General features: G+C 38.6%; 1 protein-coding gene across 1 annotated transcript in view; it reads left to right on the top strand.

The window, feature by feature from the left end:
- The window catches only part of LOC104279124 (FRAS1-related extracellular matrix protein 2-like), a gene marked incomplete at its 5' end in the record, with an annotated part of 54,014 nt that extends 43,947 nt beyond the window's left edge, over positions 1-10,067 (top strand). Inside the window, 7 exons of the mRNA XM_009876310.1 lie at positions 424-528; positions 1,668-1,795; positions 1,893-2,027; positions 5,819-5,945; positions 7,352-7,539; positions 8,408-8,554; positions 9,558-10,067. Coding sequence (XP_009874612.1) covers positions 424-528; positions 1,668-1,795; positions 1,893-2,027; positions 5,819-5,945; positions 7,352-7,539; positions 8,408-8,554; positions 9,558-10,067 — 1,340 coding nt within the window. The remainder of the gene's footprint in view (positions 1-423; positions 529-1,667; positions 1,796-1,892; positions 2,028-5,818; positions 5,946-7,351; positions 7,540-8,407; positions 8,555-9,557) is intronic.
- Between the last annotated feature and the right edge of the window lie 4,601 nt (positions 10,068-14,668).

Below are 14,668 nucleotides of genomic sequence, written 5' to 3'. Positions count from 1 at the left end.
ACCTTGTAACCTGAAATTAGGAAACATTAGGCCCAGATTGATTGGGCCAGATTCATCAGGCCAGATTCATCACCAGCAGTGCAAAGTCTGTCAGCATGAGTTACATAGCTTCAAGCACCCTCAAGCAGATTGCCATGAAAGCCACAACCAACTACTACAGCTGAATGCTGGTGGGTGCTGCCTTGGGATAATAAGGAAATACTGATAAAGAGTATCTCTGAAGCAGTTTTCATTGACAGGAGTCAGCTTGAATACCTGGTGAAAATAAAAGTATTCTTCCTTTTCAATTGACTTTTCAACTGCCTTTTCCTTCAACTGACATGACAAGGGGAAATGAAAGACTGGGGCTACTGTTTCATAGGAGTGTGATTTATTGGTCTTCTGCAAGTGGAATAAGCCTTGTGAATTGGTTTCTGCTGCCAGGTTCCTTGTACCCAACCAGCATGCGTATAAGTGAAGAGGGGCGCTTGGTTGTCAACTTCAAGACTGAAGCCCGATTTCATGGTCTGTTTGTGATGTCCCATCCTGGTAAGCTTAATCTATGCTATAGTAGTACTGTAAAAACAAAGACTCTCCTCCCAAATTTTATTCATTTTTCTTATTTCTGCTGCTCATACCTGAATATATGAACAGCACTCTTCAGATGAGGATTTCTTCTTCTACTAGGGATTTATTACTTGTCATTGATGACTATATTCAGATTGTCAAACTGAATGAAATATGCATGGATTTGATGAAAAGTAGATAGTTCCACTTGTAAAGAGCCTGATTTAAGAAAGATTAAGATCTAGGCCATTCTGTCCACTAGAGATCTGTGAATATATGTTTTTAATCCAAAAGTTATGATTAGCTATTTACTTATGTTGTCGTAGACACTTAGATAGCATTAAAATTTCTTTTCTAACTTGAAGCCTTTCTAGGTTACTTAGACCTTTTTCAGAGAGTGAGAAAAGGTCTTACATCACTCTGTTAATAAAACATTCTTTCTGCCATTCAATTAGTCTTTGCTGAGGACCTGATCCTGCAATTTAATCTGTTTAAACCCCACTGCTTTTATTCAGAATAATCACAGGTGTAAGACTATGTCTACAGACATAAATCCAAGCATGAATGCCAGCCATGGAAAAGATTATCTAACTAAATTAAATCTACTGAACAATAGTGAGAAGGGAAAAAAATTCAGAAATCTCTTTTAATTTAACTCAGTTTTATTAACCTTAAAATTCCTTCATAGTGCTTCTACTTTTTCTCAGCTGCCTTCTAGTGTGTTAGGTTTTGCCTACCAGGCAGAGCTGAAAGAGTTACATTGCTAAGAGAAATTATTTTGTGTTCTCTGGGTTGACATTCCAAGTTTAAAACAGGAGGGATTATAGATCTTTGACATTTTCGCTGTTTTGCCTGTCTGTTAAATTTAATCTTCGTACAGTCTCGGTTGTGTAGCTCAAAATCAGCCGTTTACTAGACACTTGAACAAGAATCAAGGGTGCCCAGCTGTGTTGACTGTAATTGATTTTGTTAGCTGCAGTTAGTAAAACCCAGTGCCCTGTAAAGGTATTCACATCAACTATGGCATTATGGTTTATGAATTATTGGGAATCTTTTTCAGGTTCTGAGAGTTTGCAGTGAAACACTAAAGGTGACAAATCTGTCTCTTGTCATGTTTCTAGCTTCACCTCTAACTTCCATGGTTATGTCAGCTGATCACCCGGGCCTGACATTTAGCCTCAGCCTCATCCGAAGCGAGCCAACGTACAATCAGCCAGTACAGCAGTGGAGCTTTGTTTCGGATTTTGCGGTAAACCCTCAACCTTCACTGTGTCTCCTGTTGCCTCGACCTGTTAGGATGTTGGTGGAATAGCTCTCTCTCTTGCTCTCTCTCTCTGTCTCTTAAGGTTCGAGACTATTCTGGAATGTACACAGTGAAGCTGGTAGCTTGTACCACTGCTCCACATCAGGAATACAGCCTGCCAGTGATCTGCAGTCCTAGAGAGCCCCTCACATTTGATCTGGATATTCGATTCCAGCAGGTACCACCCCAATGATACGTTTGTTCATGTTTCCTTTTTAGTTTGATTCCCAGATCGGCTTTGTTGGTTTTGTAATAATAGTGCTAGAACCTGAATTTATTTGCTTATAAACAAACCAGTTCCTAAACTGGTGAGACAGTACATACCGCTCTCCTGCTATTTAGATTTACCCAACTGGGAAAAGCTAAGGTAAAAGCAAAAATGTTTTTTTGTCCTCAATGCATGTCCAGTCTTTGATGATCAATAGGAAGCTCACTGACATTGGTTTTGAGGATAGTTACTGAGATAAGAACTAACCTTTGGGAATTCTTTGCTTGTCTGTTGGCTTTGGTATGAAATAGTTTTATCATATAATTCGGAAAATATAAAACTGTTATTAGAAGGTTTTTATCTGTCACAAAAATCAGAGCTAGATCTCTAATATTAAAAGTGGGACTTCCAGAGGAAGGTTCATCAGTCCTAAGGTAAGAATTCCTTTACTGACTCTAGAGGAAGTGTAGGTAGTCAACACTGGTAAAATACTTAGCTTAAGACTCATGAAAGGGACACAAATCCCACCCAGAGAAACATGGATCATATGGTAACATGGAAACAGGCAAAAATCATGCCTTTCACAATACCCAACTGTAAAGCTTCATAGCTGGGAATAAGATGCAGAGAAATGAACTCTGCTTTAGAAAGCATTAATTGATAAAAAACTGGAGGTCATGTTGAATAGTTAACAGAACATAAACTGCCAGTTTGCAGTGTTATCAAAAAGGTTAGTGTGACCTTTGGATGAGTAAGAAGGAAGTTATATCATTTCTGTTATTTGGAGCCAGTTCAACTAACACTGGAACAGTGTGGCTGTGGTTTCATGCTCATTAATAGTAGAGATGTATGCTATAATATCATTTTACCGTATAAATCCAATCCAGATCAGGCAGGGATACACAATCTCTTTCCTGTTGAATTAACCAGAGTACACAAGGGAATGTATGCAGCCTTTATGTTTTCATTTGTCATTATGCCAGCTATAGGAGAACAGATTATTCCTGATACAACATTAAGTCCTGGCAAAGCAGAGAGATGATACATGATCTGACATGAAACCTGCCTTCTCAGAGTGAACCAGCAAAACATTCTGAAAAGGTTTGAATGGAGAGTGTGGGGAGAATTTATAGCAATTCAGTACTTCAGCTTTTCTCTGGGATTTCTCATCTACTTCTACGAAATCTAAAACAATTCACAACAATGCTAAATGACAGCTTGTATCTGGTCTTAGTATAAGCAAGATTAGTATAAGAAGATTTTTCAAAGAAAATTCAAAAGACCTACAAAAATCATTGCAAAAATGGGCAAAGTAGCCTAGGGTAGGACCTAACTCTTACCTGAAATAAGCCTATGACTAGGAAATAAGAGCTATGACTAAGACTAAGAATTGCCTTGGAATAAATAAATGGAAACTGTAGGGGCCATTATATCAGATAAAGCTTTGATAACACAGTGTATGGAAGCTTCAGGTACATCAATTCAAAATAAGGATCAAGTGCAAAATTGCAACAGTGTCATAACATAAGATATTTCTCACAATTCTTAGTCTAGTGCTCTAGGTGCTGTACTTATCTTCTTGGGCTTTTTAATATGAGGCTTTTTGTTTTCTTGTAACTTTTTGTTCCAATTTCCTTCACAATTGTTTTCATTGCTCATGAGTGAGGGATAATTTTAAGAATCAGATAGCAAGAAGACAATATATTTGGTGTTTCTCCTCTAGAGATTTTTGTTCAGCATTTCCTTCTTTAACATATATCTGCCCATCTCCTTTTTCCTCTCTCTGTGGCTCCTGAAAAGGGAAGCAGATAGCCTGGAACACCAGTGAAGACTGTGTTCCCACTGTCTGACTCCGGGATTTCCTGAACATGAACAGCATTCAACCTCCAAACTCTGCTTTATCTCCATCCTTCAGCATCTCCCTTCTTTAAACGTGTGTGACTGTTTCCTGACAGAAGCACTCCTATAGTCAGCGTACTTCCTGCTCTAGGATGGACTGTTTTCAAGCGCTCTTTGCTTCTTGATCTATCAAGTATCTCCTTGGCTTTAGTCCCATGGAGGTGAGGATGTCTACTGTGAGTGATCTGCATTGTGCCCAGATCATCCGTATGCGGAGTTGATGGGCATGGCAGATAGGCAGAAAAAATTGACAGTACTCTTCTCACCCAGGACATCCTCAGAAATTATTTTTTTAAGAACTCTTATTTAAACTTTCTCAAATACACACCAGAATAATTACATTTAAACTACTATAATAAATATCAGCTCTGTGTCAGCCACTGACAGTACTGAGACTTCCATGTAAAACTGAAATAAAAAGAGTAACTTAAAATAGATGCCTAAGAAATGTATTCATAGCTATGTTCACAGTATTTGCCCAGACCATTGCTGTGTGGCTGAAGTGCAGTGCCTTTGGTTTCCAGTTGAGTGGACATTTGCTCTTCCCAGGAAGAGCTTGATGAGGCCATACTTGAGTCTCTCACAACCACAGCTGGAAACCAGTTGTGCCAGTCAGGTATTTGAAGCTGTGGGACTGCAATCCAATAGCCTGAATCACAGGCATTTTGAAGGAAGCACGCTAAGAGAATGGAAATTACTTCTTTAATTATTATTTCTGTGAAGAAGCTGTGGGGATGGGATTCCTCTTTCTGAAGAGTAACAGTAGGTTTATAAAAATATTTCTGCTATACATTCTTCTTGCCAAATCCTGTTGCTTTGATAGCTTTGGGACTTCATTGTGAAAAAGTGATTTGAAGAAGGATAAATGTGTCATTTGTATAACTTCCAGCAGAGATTTCTTTTGATATTGTTATATCTAATTCCATCAATCTCTTGTCCATGTGCCAGATAGAATGTTTTCTTTACTGCTTCCCTTCCTTCCTTGCTACACAAACACATATATATACATAAATATACATATACATGTTACCATTTTTTTCTTGTTTAGCAGCCTCTTTTTCTTTTTTTTTTTTTTTTGAATGTGTATGCCTTTTACATTGTTTCCTCGGGTACACTGCACTGTTTTGAATTTTGGGCTCTTCCCAACTCTTCTGTTCACTATATTCTTTCCCTTTTTGTTACCATGTGCCTGTATAGTTTGCCCTCTAACTTAAATTATATGGTGCAATGAGAACCTGCCAATGATACTATTAATTTGTTTTAGTTTTGTAATTTAATCCAGGAAGAACCATAGATAACTGTGTCAAATATATAGAGATAAATGTTAGCATAAAAAGATATTCAAATGATTTGGTGCATTTTTACATGCAAGATCTGATATCCTGCAGCACATCAGAAGAACTAATGCTTGCAGATAAACCCTCAGCAATGTGTGCTTTCAAATGATTGGCAGAAGATCAGGAGCAGAGGTGGGACTTGGTTGTAAGAATCAAAATGGAATAGAGAGGACAGGCTGTCCTGAGCCAGATGAAGACAAGTTACTGAGGAAAATATTTTCATCATATTATCTCCACACATAAATTGCCCTGGGGACCTCCTTGGTTGGGATTTGGAAAAACACAGTGGGAAGAAACGAACATAGAATCTTATCAAATATCCCAGAGGCAGATAACCCAAAGGTTGTATGCATGTAAAATATATAGCAATATATGCCTAGTACAAGGAAACCTTTTTGATTAAACTGTATTATTGCATATAGATGTGTGGAGCTGATAAATAATGTACATTGGGAGGAGATCATGCTGTGTTTTAGGAGTCATTAAAGCATACTTGTTGAAGAGCCTTATGGTGTTGTGTTTTAGGTCAGTGATCCTGTGGCTGCTGAGTTCAGCTTGAACACCCAGATGTTCCTTCTCTCCAAAAAGACACTGTGGCTCTCTGATGGCTCGATGGGCTTTGGGCAAGAAAGTGATGTTGCTTTCTCAGAAGGTATAATTTTGCACAAATGATGCACATTTAGTATGTGTCCCACACTGTCAGGAACTTGTTTCAGTTAAGATAAGAGTAAGTCTTTGGGCTTGCTGGTTGTGTTGTTTTGCATTTTCCTTTCCTATTTGTCAGTTCACATCAGAGCTGTTGGCCAATCTGCACTGAAACTGTCGTGTCTGAGGGTTGCAGTACTGATGCCATTTCTCATCAGCTGAGCACATTATAAACATTGGCTGGTATTAAGAACATTCTTAGTTGATAAGTGAATATTAAACAGTCCTTTTGGTTGTGGGCGAGTGTACTGGCTCTGGCTGGGATGGAATTAATTTTCGTAATAGCAACCACTATGGTGCCATGCTTTGCATCTGTGGCTAAAACAGTGTTGATAACATGCCAATGTTTTGTCTACTACTGAATAGTGCTTGCACATCATCCAGGCATTCTTCCTTCACCCTGTGCTCCTCTGAGTAGGTTAGGATTGGGAAGATTGATTCAATTGATACATTCTGTCAGTGGACTTAAGCAGTCACTTCCTCTGCTTTTCTCACATGCCTCTTTTGCTCATTCATTAGTGACAGAACCTTGAATACACTACTGGTTTTGTGAAGTATTTGCACCATCTCTTGAACAGCACATACCTGGTCTCTCTTTCTCGAGGTCTGCAGTTTCTCCAAATTGTTTTAAGTGCATTGTGACATTTCTCCTTTCCTTCTCTAGATTCTCAACCTTTCTCTTTTCTTTTCTATCACATATATATCTGACCAGTGCACACAGTATACTTTTCTTGCCTTTGTAGCAATGGTCCAGGTTATTTGTAGAGGCCTGGAAAGTGTATCTTGTCTTTAACATTACCAGACAGCCAAAATGCAGTTACACAGTGAGGAGCCAAATCTCAAAAAAGGTCTCAGTAACTTTTCATAATGTTCATTGCACTTGTACAGTATGCCAGTCTGACCAAGTATAAGTAAACTCTTATGCAGCCTGAACAGGATTCTACTGACATAAAGAAGAGCATCTCTGCAACAAAGTGCATTGTCATAAAGCCAAAACCTACACCCTGGTCTGGTACAGAGAAGTCCACTATGTTTTAAGTCACTTTTTGAACAAAGGCCCCAGTACAGCCCAAAATTAAAGCAGCTCCTGAAGTGTTTCAAGTTATAGCACCAGCAAACGGCCTCCTGCTGCCATTATGTGGCCCAGGGTACATGGAAGAGGGGGCACTCTGGTAAGAGCGTGCACTCTGGTCACGGCCTTTGACAACCGTACAGAAGCAGGACAGTGAGATGCCTTCAGATATAATCACATTACATCGCACTCAGCTTCTTGACTAGCCTTGTTAAATTAGCCTCAGTACTGTGCTAAATGTTACAGTGTGGTAGGATGTCAACTGTGTGCGCTGTTTGCAGGTGATATCATATATGGTCGGGTGATGGTGGATCCAGTGCAGAATTTGGGTGATTCCTTCTACTGTAGCATCGAGAAGGTTTTCCTGTGCACAGGAGCTGATGGATATGTACCCAAATATAATCCATCCAACACTGAATATGGATGCCTTGCTGATTCTCCATCCCTTCTGTACAGGTTTAAGATTGTGGTGAGTGTTCTAATTCTGGGAGGATGCACATATATATTTGTTTGGGGTTTTTTTCTAACTTCTTTTTGATTCAAAACCATCTGTTATTTAAGATGTTAATGGCACCAGTTTTTTGCCTCAAGCTCCAGACTAACATGAACTGATAAGGGCAGTATCTTAACTTTCTCTCCCCTGGTTCTGTTCTTAATCTTTGTGAGGACTCCCATCATTTAGAGTTCAACATAAGTTAGAATCCCAATGTAGATTTTTTCTCTGCATTGTCTGTATCACACAGTGACTACAGAGGGAATCTTAGGTGATATTCAAGTTAAGGATTGGAACTTGTTTCAGCTTTAGCCATCCAAGATTTAGTGTATAATCATTCAGGTTGCCTCTGTAGTCAATAGGAAGAGATACCTCTAAAGCTGGCTTAGAATATCTGAGATTTTCCTTCTGAAATAATTATAGAATAGACCTAGGTAACTGTAGACCTGATGTCCAACTTTTAGAGAGTTATCTTTAAGTAAGATGATTATTTATCTAAACTAATTTATATTAATGTCTGCTAATAGAAATGAAACATAGGTTCTTTAAACTGGGAAATAGACTTCTCACTTTTATTTCATACCATGTTCATGTATCTTTTTTATTTTAGAAGTGTAGTTATAGTTGTTCTCTAGTGTTTCTCCCTTGTATTTCAAAAAAAAGTTGAGGCAAAACTTTCATTAGTACAAGTCAGATGTGATCACAACTGTTTCTCATGTCTTTTCTCTTGATATTACACTGGACTGCATAAAATAGCATGTGTAAATTACACAGTTTATACTGTTTTTCCTAGAAGAAATGAATCTGTGCTTTACAAACTTTTTTTCCCTCCATGACCATGTAGGACAAAGCTCAGCCGGAGACACAAGACACAAGCTTTGGAAATGTGCTTTTTAATGCAAAACTTGCAATAGATGATCCTGAAGCAATTCCATTAGTTAAACAGCCAGGTTCTGATGGATTTAAAGTAGACTCGACTCCTCTATTTCAGGTATGATTTCTGTAGCTTATTAGCAAGAGTACTGAACCAAGAAAGAAACACTTGTGCAAGAAGTGTTGTTAAGAGTTAAATCATATTGAAGCCAATAGAAAGATTTATTCTGATTCCAGTGGCAGTCAAACAGGATTATGAATGCTTAAAAATTTCTAGATATAAAATCTGGAGCACTTATTAAATGATTTTTGGGAGGATACTATGATTTTCTTGTGCTTAATTCTACAATGTAACCAGAAATTATACAAATTATTCTTATATGTGTCTTCTAAGAACATGTTAAGTTTCTTGTTCCACGGTATTTTTTTTATTGCTTCCCATCTCACTTGTCAAAGAGAAAAAGTAAAAGAATCATAAGCATTTCTACTGAACTTCATCAAAATCTAGTTGATACTCAGAATTTTATGTGCACACAATCAAAGAATGGATGAGGTGGTCAGGGACCTCTATAGAATGTCTATTGCAATCATCTGCTCAAAGCAGGATCACCTAGAGTAGGTTGCCCTGGACTGTGTCCAGTTGGATTTTGAATGTCTCCAAATGGAGATTCCATAGCCTCCCTGTTCCAATATTTAACCATCCTCACAGTAAAAAATTGTTTTCTTATGTTAAGATGGAAATAGAGCCCCAGCTAGGGCTTAGTCAGCTCTCAGTTTGGGACTGGAAAGTCCTCTTCTGGGCCTGCCTACAGCTGGCATTCTTTCTATGGCCATTGGTAATAACAGTAACAAAAAAGTGCCAAGTCTATACTTGTTCCTCTGCACCTAATAGCCATGGAGTCTGGCCACGGAGAGGATTGGAGACTGCTCCCTCTTAAGATTTTGGTAGAAAATATGGCTCCTCTGGTGCACAATGACACACAGCAGGAGGTTATCGGTACCTGATTTTGAACCTACTTGTCCAGGCAATCAGTTCGGAACAGTGGTTTACTTCCTCTGTGTATAGTGCTATCCTGATTGTGTATGAGTGTTGTTAAATACAAAAAATTGTGTCTTTCTAGGTGTCTTTGGGTAGGGAGTGGTATGTCCACACAATCTACACGGTGCGTTCAAGAGAGAATGCTAACCGTGGAATTGGCAAAAGAAGCGTGGAGCACCAGTACCACTCGCTTTTCAGTGGTGGGAGCCCAGAAGCATCCACACAGAGACGTCAGAAGAGGGGAGCTGAGCCAGACCCAGAACTTGCAAAAGACATTGGAGCAGAAAACAACCGAGGAACAAACATACAGCACATAGCATTAGATCGCACCAGCAAGAAACAGGTTCCTCAAAGGGAGGTTGGGGTCAATGGTGTTCTCCCCAGGGAACTGAATAACCAAAGTGCAGGAGTCAGCATAGTCACAATCATTGGTGGAGCTACTGCCATTTTCCTTGCCATCTGCTTAATTGCAATCATCATTTTGCTGCTAAAATGGAAACAAAATTCTGAGAAGGAAACCTCGAAAGAGTCAGGCAGCAATGAACCAATGATGCTCCCATATAATTACACCAGCGACAGCTCAGAGGTTTGATTCCAAGACTGCAGGATTCAAGCTGAAGTCTCTAGAGTGCCTCAAAAACAGAGTTAAACTGCACTTTGTCAGCATCGGATCATGGTGACTCATGAGGAACAAAGAGTTCATATGCTTGTAGGTGTACTTGAAATTTTTCATCCTGAACTCCTGCTGCCATTCTCAACAGTAGAAGAATTGTTACTGAAACTCCCACTTTGCATGAGAGGTCATCCTGATGTCCCTGTGTCATGCACTAATCTTAAACAGCAATTCAAGGAACTGTATTGTAAGGGAGATATTTTTGGTTTGTTTTTGTGTTTTCTGACATTTAAAAAAAGTGGAAGAAGCTATCCAAAGGTGCTATATATCCTGTCTGCAATAAGAGAGGAGATCTGTTTCTTTGGAAACACATAATACTTGAGAGGAGGAATCCTTACACTCGTCAGTTAAATTTTGTACTGTTTCTCACAAAGAACTCAATGTCTGCAATTAGTTTGAAAGGTGATGAAATGCCTTAGGCATGAATCCTCCTTCCTTTTGACTTCCCTTAAGCTATACCAGTGATTTTTTTAATTTTTTTTTACTTATATGTAACTGAACTTTTTCAAAAGACAGCTAGATTAGGCAGCATAACATTATAAGCAGTTGCATCTCACGGGATGCAACACATACGCTTTTCTGCAAATTCCTATTCAGCTATTTAATCTGAGATTTTTTTTTTCCTTATTTATGTTTATATAAAGCCAAAGAATACAACAAATCCAGAAAGAATTTTGTTTTTCACAGAAACTGGACACTTATGTCCTCATAAATTTATAATGGATCATGGAAGTCTTGTAAGGTAAATTATATTTGTTAGTGCATATTCACTGCTAAGAAATGCAAGCATTAGTATTTCTGTACCTAGAGAGGATGATAGAGTTAGTTTCAAATTCAGAGGACAAGGTTCAGCCTGAACTGAGCCTAAGAATCATGATACTGAATCCAGCATGTGATTGTCAGTTGCCATGTTAAATGGCAACAAAGTGAAGAAAAAAACCCACATTTGATTGAATCAAGTAGTATTTATTACTGTATAAGCATACCATATCTTGACAAACATTCTGGGTCATTGTTGAGCATTTTTTTTAACGAGTGACTACTTTTGCAAGAGTAATTCTAATTTTCTCTCAGCGTTCTTGATGTAGATAATATGGCAGCATGATGTTCCACAGAAGTTTCGATCAACAGTGTCCCATGTCAGTTCTTATCCAGACAGGTCCTGTTCTGTCCCAAAGATACCCTGCCAAATGCTTGGCTATGAAAGTTATGTAACCTTTGGGACAGATTGTGGGGCCAGTTAGCTCAGTCGATTAGAGCATGGTGCTGATAACACCAAGGTCATGGGTTTGATCTCCGTTTGGTCCCCATGTGTTGCCTGATCTAGTTGAGAGATGTCCCTGCCTACAACAGGAAGGCTGGATTAAAATGATCTCTAAGGTCCCTTCCAGCCTCGGCCATTCTGTGATTCTATGATTGTCCCATTTGTCACACTAATGTTATACACGAGTACGTCCTTTCGAGTCCCTGGAGTTAAACTGTATAAGTGATATAAAATCTGAATCAAGTTGTTGAAACTGTTGCTAAATTACCTGTTCCTTTCCACCATCTCATGGTGGTGGGTGTGGGCAGCCTCCAAACTATCTTCAGCCACAATACACTTGGCATTTGGTATTCTGGGGACCGTGCTGCAGAGATCTGAGTTAGCTGAGCAGGAACCAACTTGAAAGCAGCCTGGCTGCAAGCACGCAATGCTGCCTCTGAACTAAAAAATCAATCCAGAAAGGCTTCCTGGCCTGGGTGTGGTGCTCTGCCAACACACACAGACCTCACCTAGTAATTCTGCACAATCGCCTTCTGAGCCATAAACACTCAGAAACTCTGAGGTCTACTAGCCTAGAAATACCTGTGTCTGTGGTTCATGGTACAGTGTGAATGTGCCCACAGAGGGACTCGTGCTAGTAGCTCTTGCTTTAGAGTTGTATTGTTAAGGCTTCATTTATTTAATAAGATTTCATCAGTTTTTCACTAAATTAATCAGGTGAGAATCTACCCTACCTTTTCTAGGTGTTCTGGAGACTGTGATTCATGCTGCTTAATTGAAGGATGTTTGCAGCAACCTGAGGGTCAACCTCTATTACCAAAATCAGGCAGTCATGTTTTTTCTTTAATTAATCTGAATTCTAGCCTGAAACAATTATCCATAAGACGTGCCCAGTGCATTAAACCTTTTCCCTGGTCAACTGACATTAATTTACTCTTTTAATGAAGTTCCTGGTTTTGTGATCCATGTATTATGTGTGCAAGATTGATCAAAGACTTAACCCACCCACGAATACTTTTTATATTTATTTTAAGTTCACCACTAAGTTGCGAACATAACCTAAGATCAAATTTGCTTTTGTGCCTGTATGTGAAATCGCTATAATGAGAAATGCAGAATTTGTCTCCTAGAACCTGCGTGTTTGGATTACAGCAGTCAATGATTCTACAGTAAAATGGAACACATGTAAATAATAGAACATTTTAATATTTATAAAATGCCTGTTTTGTATAAGCAGAGAAGATCTTTTTAAAAATATAGATATATAAAATACATAAATTAGGTGTTTATGAGTAGAGATATTTTTCTGCTTTTGATTTTTAACAGACTGAAATATCGTTGAAGTTGCTTGCAGGCAAAATCTTTTTTTAATTATTATTTCTTTTTATAAAGTCACATCAAAACCCATGTGTTCTATAAGCCAAATATTTAGTCCAGTCACCGAATTGATCACTGCTTTGAATGGTATCTGATTACAACTTTGTAAAATGTTTTAGCTGATGGGGATTATCAGACTAATGTTTTTCTAACAATGTATCCAATAATAGTGCAAACTGGTGATCACAAAGAAAAATACAAAGCAAACACTGAAAAGCTGGACAAGCATGAGTAAGATTCATGAGTCAGATATCAAAGTCCTCTGCCTAAGAAAAAGTCCCAATATTTTCAGTAAGCCTGCCAGATTTGTCCCATTCTTAAGAAATTGAATTTCTTAAAATTCAGTGTAGTATAAATACATCAGTAAGAGCATGCCTTTTTTGTTATGGCTTCAGGGTTTTAGCTTTCAGCAAGATCTTTTGGAGGCTTATTAACATTTTCTCTTCTACTTAATAAGTGGCCTTGTTTATACTAACCTGAATAAGTGCCTCATTCCCAGTTATGTGCACAAATATGTTAATATTTATCTATCCATGCAATAAACTGAGTATATTTTATATATGTATTTAATCTATTTCCAGATTATGTATTCAATCGTCTTTTCCCTGGAGATGCTTATTCTGGTAGCAGTAATACCATTTGTTAAACCATTTATACAATAATTACTGTGTTTAAATTTGTTACCAAGCCACCAAAAATCTTTCCATGCATATTTATTTGGAACAATTTTTTGCTTTTGTTTATGGCTGTGATATTTGACAATTGTATCAGGACAAAATAAAACTGCTTCTGTTTTGATTACTGATCTAAAATTTGTGTATGAATATCACACTGTGGAGGAGGGGTCAGTAGGACAGTGTTAAGGAGAAATAATTTGCCACATCAATGAAGAACATAAACTTACAACTGTGTTTGCAATAAATCTCACTCCTTTGTTCCTGAACTGATTGTTTTCTGGTCATGAAGTGTTCAGCACAGGGGTCATTTTTCATCATCATGGTTGCACTCATGGCTCAGAGAAGGATTTTTCTTTCAATTCCAGAACATCAGGAATCTCTAGATGTCTGCAAGTCCTTTGTAGGCTGGATCGCCACATTCCTGCGCACTGGCAGGGTTCATTGTACAAGATTGATTGACAAGTGAAGGTGAGTCTGCAGGAAGCAATTCTCTTGTTCCTGCAGTGCTGATGTTGCTGTCAGTTGTTTCTTGTGCCAGTTTATTAGGTTTGGGTTTTTTTCCCCCGGTGGCAAATAAGTTAGAAATACATTAGATGTAGACAGTAACAATGAAACTTTTATATAAATATAGATAGATACTATGATGCAGAAAGAAAAAACAACTCTGAATTATATAAATATATATAGATACGGTGATGCAGAAAGAAAAAAACACTCTGAATCTTCCCTCTCTCACCCCAGCCTTTGTAAACTGGCCAGCACTGGCCTCTGATTTCTGTGGGATTCCTGCTTTGCTCTGTCCCCTTCTACTGCTTAAATTTACTTGTGTGGATCATCCTCTTAGAAGTTACTTAGACTGAGCTGAGCTACCCGGCATCATATCTGTGAGTTCTGTGTTGGGGAAATCAGACTGCAAGTATTTCTGTCCTGTTCCCATATAAATATCTATGTATGTGGTATGACTGTAGCACTATGAAAGAATCAAAGGCTATTGATTTCCCACACCAAGATCATCCACAGCGATCAAGTCATGTCCACGTTTGTTCTGGCACTTAGTGGAATTCTGATACTACTAAGGCATCTAAGCATGTTCCAGCAAGTCCAGGTGTCACAGGTTAGGGCTGGGCTGGCCGCTAAATGCAGAGAGAGGCTCTCTAACCCCCTCTTCCCCCCTACCCGAGTGGGAAGGAAAAGGGAATGAG

This window comes from Apaloderma vittatum, unplaced genomic scaffold, assembly GCF_000703405.1.
Source record: "Apaloderma vittatum isolate BGI_N311 unplaced genomic scaffold, ASM70340v1 scaffold6319, whole genome shotgun sequence".
Lineage (NCBI taxonomy): Eukaryota > Metazoa > Chordata > Aves > Trogoniformes > Trogonidae > Apaloderma > Apaloderma vittatum.
Note: the sequence above shows the minus strand (reverse complement) of the source record. Positions and strands in the feature narration are given on the sequence as shown.